Source organism: Vitis vinifera, chromosome 12 (assembly GCF_030704535.1).
Source record: "Vitis vinifera cultivar Pinot Noir 40024 chromosome 12, ASM3070453v1".
Lineage (NCBI taxonomy): Eukaryota > Viridiplantae > Streptophyta > Magnoliopsida > Vitales > Vitaceae > Vitis > Vitis vinifera.
Genome location: NC_081816.1, coordinates 3,958,305 through 3,964,444, shown reverse-complemented (window position 1 = coordinate 3,964,444; position 6,140 = coordinate 3,958,305). Strand labels below are relative to the sequence as shown.

General features: G+C 29.5%; 1 protein-coding gene across 1 annotated transcript; it reads left to right on the top strand.

Moving 5' to 3' along the window:
- Window positions 1–2,336: 2,336 nt before the first annotated feature.
- On the top strand, window positions 2,337–4,555 carry LOC100248888 (reticulon-like protein B17). The gene is made up of 8 exons (XM_010658697.3): window positions 2,337–2,911; window positions 3,012–3,165; window positions 3,262–3,336; window positions 3,421–3,562; window positions 3,656–3,725; window positions 3,823–3,888; window positions 3,980–4,102; window positions 4,218–4,555. The coding sequence occupies exons 1-8, from the start codon at window positions 2,407–2,409 to the stop codon at window positions 4,382–4,384; spliced, it is 1,302 nt and encodes a 433-aa protein (XP_010656999.1). The 5' UTR covers window positions 2,337–2,406; the 3' UTR covers window positions 4,385–4,555.
- The last annotated feature ends 1,585 nt before the right edge of the window (window positions 4,556–6,140 follow it).

Here is a 6,140-nt window from a genome sequence, read left to right as displayed (position 1 = left end):
TGGATGACTAGAAAACTGTGGACACAAGGATCAATCAATTGACAATATCTTTCAAGATAAAATTTGTCAGCCTTCCAATAATCTTGCAAGTGGAAGTAAGGTATGAGAAAAAACAGTTTTTGATTCTATGGTTTGTACAAGCAGAGTAGAATGCCAAACAGTTTGGTTCCCGGAAAATTCAAGGGAAAAGGGAAAATGAGAAAGAAAGAAAAAATAAGTTTAAATTTAATAAATTATTTTTATATATTTAAGTTCATTTTACTTATTTTTTTCTATTATAGTAAGATTAAATAATTTAAAAATATATACATTTTTAATTAATTTTAATTATATTTGATTTTTTTTTTATAGTAAAACCCGAGAAAATTATTTTCCTTAAATTTTTTTTTCTTAGCATTTTCCTAGAATCAAACATAGTCTTTAAGATAGTGTTTGATTCTTGAAAATTTTGATAAAAATATGAGAAAAAGAAAGGTAAAAGGAAAGCGAAAACAAAGTAGGATAAAAAATTAATTTAAAACTAAGAAATTATTTTTATATATTATTTTAAGTTTATTTTATAAAAATCATTCTCTATTTCACTTTGTAAAAATTGTTTCTAAAAAACCACTGCAAAAACATTATTATAAATTTTTAGAAACAATTTTTAAATAGGCAACCAAATAGACTCTTGGTTTCTATAAGAATGAATTTTCCATGAAAATAATTTTTTATTACCATTTTTAATTATAATCCAAATTTAATAATAAATAAGAAATGAAATTGATTTATCATTCTCATTCCCACATACTCTAAATTAATTGGATGTATACAAGATGGAAATGATCTTACCAAACGTGTATATAAAAAATACAGGAGTAAAAACAAATCTCTTTCCCCCTTACACCATCTAGAAAAGATTATTTATTTTAACTTATTTACTTTAAATTTCAATATTAAATTATTTTACCCAAAATATTTAGCGTGCTTAAACACTTAAATTAAGTCTTCAAGCTATTAAGTGAGTTTATTAAGATGTCATTTTATAAACTTTAATACTTATTATTTAATGGTTTAAATTAACTTTAAGTTTCATCATTTTTTAATTATTGACTTAAAATTTATTACTTTATTTCTACTTTAAATATTTTGGTAATTTGATCAAATTAATTTATTTTTTTTTCTAAATGATCAAATTATTAATATTTACCTTCAATAAATATTTCTTAAGTATCCTTATTAAAAGTATTGTCAATTCATAAAACAATTAAAAAAATATTTACTATAAAAAAGGAATAGTAAATATAAAATAATGTTTGTAAAAGAGATTTATTAAGAAGGTATTTGTTAAATCAACTTAATCACTTAATATGATTTGTTGACTTAATTAAAATCATTAAATGGATTAAGTATATTTAATAAAATAATTTAATATCACAGCTTAGAGTAAAAATAACTTTCAATATTAAATCAAAATTCTTTTATTTTGTTTACCCATATTCAATGAATGTATATTTTATGATTATAACTTTATATTCATAATTCATCTTTTATTTTATTTTTCACTTAAATGTAAATAAAACTTAATTTCACTTAACTTTAAAACTTAATAGTATTAAGTATTAAGTTATTTTTTTTATTACTTTATTTTTGTTAAGTATTAAGTATTGATTAGATAAGAGTCATGTCGAGATAATGTTTTGATTGTTTCAAAAAATTATTTTTAATATTCAATATTAAGTATTTATAAAATAACTAATAAGTAAAGAAAAGTTAAAAACAAACTTTTTAAGTCTGATAGCAATTTACATTTAACATTAAGTTAAAAAAATAAATATAATCTTAATCTATTTAATAATTTAAGTTAAATTATTAAATTGTCTTACCAAACAACATTTATTAGAGATATAAAGATACTATAAAGTTTCCACATCATGTCCTTGTTTTAACTTGTCCAGAAGGAGACAATTATTTATAAAATAAAAAAAAAAATCACGATATATTATTCTTATAAATTAAGAAATCAAAAGATGTAAATCATATTATTTACAAGCATTTTGGGGAAAGGTTACAAAATTGGTAAAGCTACAAAAATGTTGAAATTGCAAAAAAAAAAAAAAGTATGGAAAAAGAAAAGAAAAATTGTATGAAAGATGAATCCAACGGCTTAGAGCACGTGTTCATACAACATCAACGGCTCCAATGTTACTTTCACAAATCATGGGACCCCATAAACGGGACAAACAAACGGCCGGCCACTAATTTCCTACCGTTGAGGCCACAGAGGCACAGACCCACCTGCCTCGCTAAAAAATTCAAAACATAACTCTAACGGCTATATTTCCCTAAACCCTACTTCAATACCCTAGCAGATCTCCCAAAACCCTCAGTCTTCACTCAATCCATACACAAAGTTCAAGCTCAACCATGGACTCTCCACCTCTCTCTCACCAATCTGAGCCTCGATCTGGGACTAAATCAGCCTCCCGCCCCGCTCGGATTGGGGAAATCGATCAAGGAGGCCAAGAAAGGCCTAAAATCTCTCTCGATCTCAGCACACTGTCACCAAGTAAAACTCTGTCTCCTTCTAATCCTCTTCCTCTCCACGAACTCTTACTTCTTTCGCCTTCGCCGCTTCGAAGATCGAGAACCCGGCTCACTGAAAGGATAGACATGGGGGAAGAGCCTCTAGAGGCCACTGGATCTCGAAGGCGGTGCAAGAGCAGAATTAGCCAGATGGGGGTATTGGGGTGTGCTTCTCCGAGGAATACCCGAAGGCCTCGGAGGAGGGTGGAGCAAGATGTGAGAGAAGACAAGGATTTTGGTATGGCGGAGGAGATGGGAAAGTTGAGGAAAAGGCGGCATAGCGGGCGGTCGAGGAAGGAGAAGTTGAGTTTGGTTCCCTCTGTTCCTTCTTCAAGTTCATCTCCAAGTACGTCTGAATTCATCTATTTTCCTCTGTTTTGCTCTGTTTCATTCTTTAGCCCTTTGTATGATTTGATTTACCACCCTTTGGCTGATGCTGGTTTCAGAAGCCAATGAAGATGACCTCAGTAACCTACACAGAATCGGGCAGCTAGTCACTGATTTGATAATGTGGAAAGATGCTTCCAAATCAAGCTTTTGGTTCGGTTTTGGTTCTGTTTGCTTCCTCTCCTCCTGTTTTACCAGAGGAATAAGCTTTAGGTATCCACCACACTGCTCCTCTATCTCAGTATCTCAATTTTCTTCAATATTCTTGCGATCTAAAGAATCTAAGAACTGGGGATTTCATGTTTTCAGTATTTTCTCGGCAATCTCCCAGCTGGGACTTTTATTTCTCGGTTTGTCGTTCTTCTCAAACTCACTGTACCAAAGGTAGAAACTGAATTCATCACCTCATGTTATGATTCCTATCAATGTAGCAGTATTTTCTGAGTGACGTCAAGGGTTGATAAACAGGGATAATGTTGAAAAGAGACGCGAGTTTAAGCTCAAGGAAGACGACATTTTGCGAGTGGCCAGAGCTATACTTCCAGCTACAAATCTTGCCATTTCAAAGACAATACAACTTTTTTCAGGGGAACCATCCATGACCCTCAAGGTATTCACAACAATTCACTCCTCCTACTGTAATAATACAATGCTTCAGATTGCTCAAAAGGGTGATCAAATCAGCCAATTTTTCGTGTTTCAGGTTGCCCCATTCTTCCTTGTGGGAGCTGAGTATGGCCATCTTCTAACAGTAAGGAGACTCTGTGCACTCGGTAAGATCTCAGGACCCCAGAAAAAAAAGAAAATCTATAGTGACCCTTTGGAAAATAGATTTGGAAAATGGATAATGATGTGCATTAATGTGAGCAGGGTTTTTCATCAGCTTCACCATCCCAAAGCTTTACTCTTGCTACTCTGCTCAGATAAACACGCGAGGTATATAGAAACAACAAGCCAAGCCCTTGCTCCCTTTGTTTTGCTTTCTAGTTTGTCATGAGATATCGAAACTGTGTTATTGTTGATGCAGTTGAGTACTTGAAAGGGTGGGTGGTGGAAGCATGGGGAGCCTGCTCTCACAAGAAGATAGTTGCAGCATCAGCAGTCACAGTATTTTGGAATCTATCTGCTATAAAAACACGGATTTTTGCAGGTGGGGTTTACATATCAATTGCAGAAGTCTTGTTAAATTCTGGAAATTATAAGATGTTAGAAAAGTTGCATCATTTTCTCTACCTAAAATGTAGTTCATGATGTTCTGTGGGCAGCATTTATAGCTCTGGTAATACTCCGATATCATCGGCAGCAATCAGAAGCAAACATGGAAGAAAGGGAAGCAGAAGGAGAGGAAAAAGAGCAGCAGCAGCAGCCACAACTCACAATGGTTGTGGGAGGAGGAGGAGGAGGAGGAGGAGGAGGAGGATCCCAGAAGTAGAGTAGCAGTTTGATTTCTCCCATTCTGAATCCCATTTTATTTGTTTACTTTTCTGCAGAGTGGATGAGTCTCTCTCCATATATAGCACTAACAGCTGATGGAAAACATATAGTGGAAGATGTGATCACAGCTTACTTGTATAAATAAAAATGCCTCTGCCTTTTTTGCCTATTTAAATTAGTGTTAATTGTACTTGGTAATAATTCCATGAAACTCCAATTGTGACACTTGTCACATGGCTTTGCATAAGAGGAAGACAAGTTGTCCTCAATTTGAAATAAAGAAATTAAAAATTTTGGTAATTAAAATAAATAAAATGGTGAATTTGAAAATTGAAAAGATTTGTATTCCCATAAAAAAAAGTAAATAATATTTTAAATATCGATAACTATCCAAATATATTTCAAAATTTCTCTAAAAGGTGTGTTTGGTTCTTGAAAAATACTAAAAAAAAAAATTAAGAAAAATAATTTTCTCATATTTGATTTTCAACGTACAAAATATGAAAAAAAAAATCAAATATAATTAAGAAGTAAATAAAAATTTATACATTTCTAAATAAAATGTATAAAATGATTTAATGATTTTAATTTTTTATTTTATTTTTTTCACTTTTTCTCTTCCCTTTCTATTTTAAAGAAAAGACTACTATTATTTTCTATTTCCAATTCCGACATTTTCACTGTATTTTCCTAAAATCAAACATACCCTAAATGTTTCTATACAAAGGAACAAGTTTCATCGGCTTGTCTCTATTGTTCATCAAATATTTTGAATTCATAAATCCACAATGATTTTGCATATGTATTAAGTAAAATAATGTAAGATTAATTAAAATTAACCACTATCAATCCAATAGTCCAATCATACCTTTATTTCATCCTATAGAGGTTGGTTAGATTGATATGACAATAAATTTAAAATATAATGTCGTGTCTGTTTTTTTTTTTAAACAAGTATATAATTACATTGTACTTGTTGAATTTATAAATTAATCAAAATAAATTGAAAAAGAAAACGTTTTTATATAGATGTGATCAAGGTATCAATTCGAGTTGCTAGGTCATATTTGTGTAGTATCTAAACTCAGATATTCTATTAAATAGGTTAATTTAAATTCAATATGAATAATAATAATTATTATATTAATTATGATTAAATTCATTTAATGTAAGTTAAGATTCAAAAATTATTACTAAACCAGTTATATATTTCGATATGAATTTAACCTACATACAATTTATGTTTCGACCACAAGACATGAAAAGCGTGGTAGGATGGAATGATGTTGGTGAATCTGATGTGGTAGGAGGATCACCAATTAAAGGAATGTTTGATAAAACTTAATATTTATTATTTAATAATTTAAATTGATTTTAAGTTCAATTATATTTGAGTTGTTCACTCAAAACTTATTGCTTAATTATTATTTTAAATATTAAATTTATTTGATAAAATTAATTAAAATTTTATCCTAAATTATTAAATTGATATATTTATCCTTATAAATTATAAGTAGGGTAAATAAAGTCGTGTAATAATAAAGAAGAACGTAAAGATAATTAAGATAAATGAAGTAAAAATATAAAAAAAAGATGTTGACTTAAAAATAAATTAATTATTTTTATTTGTTACTTAAAATCATTTTTAATTTTAATTTTTATATTAATTTATTTTATAAAAAATATTTAATTTACTTAGTGATGAAGTTACCATGCATGATACACCCACTATTTCCGAATATATCCTTTACTTG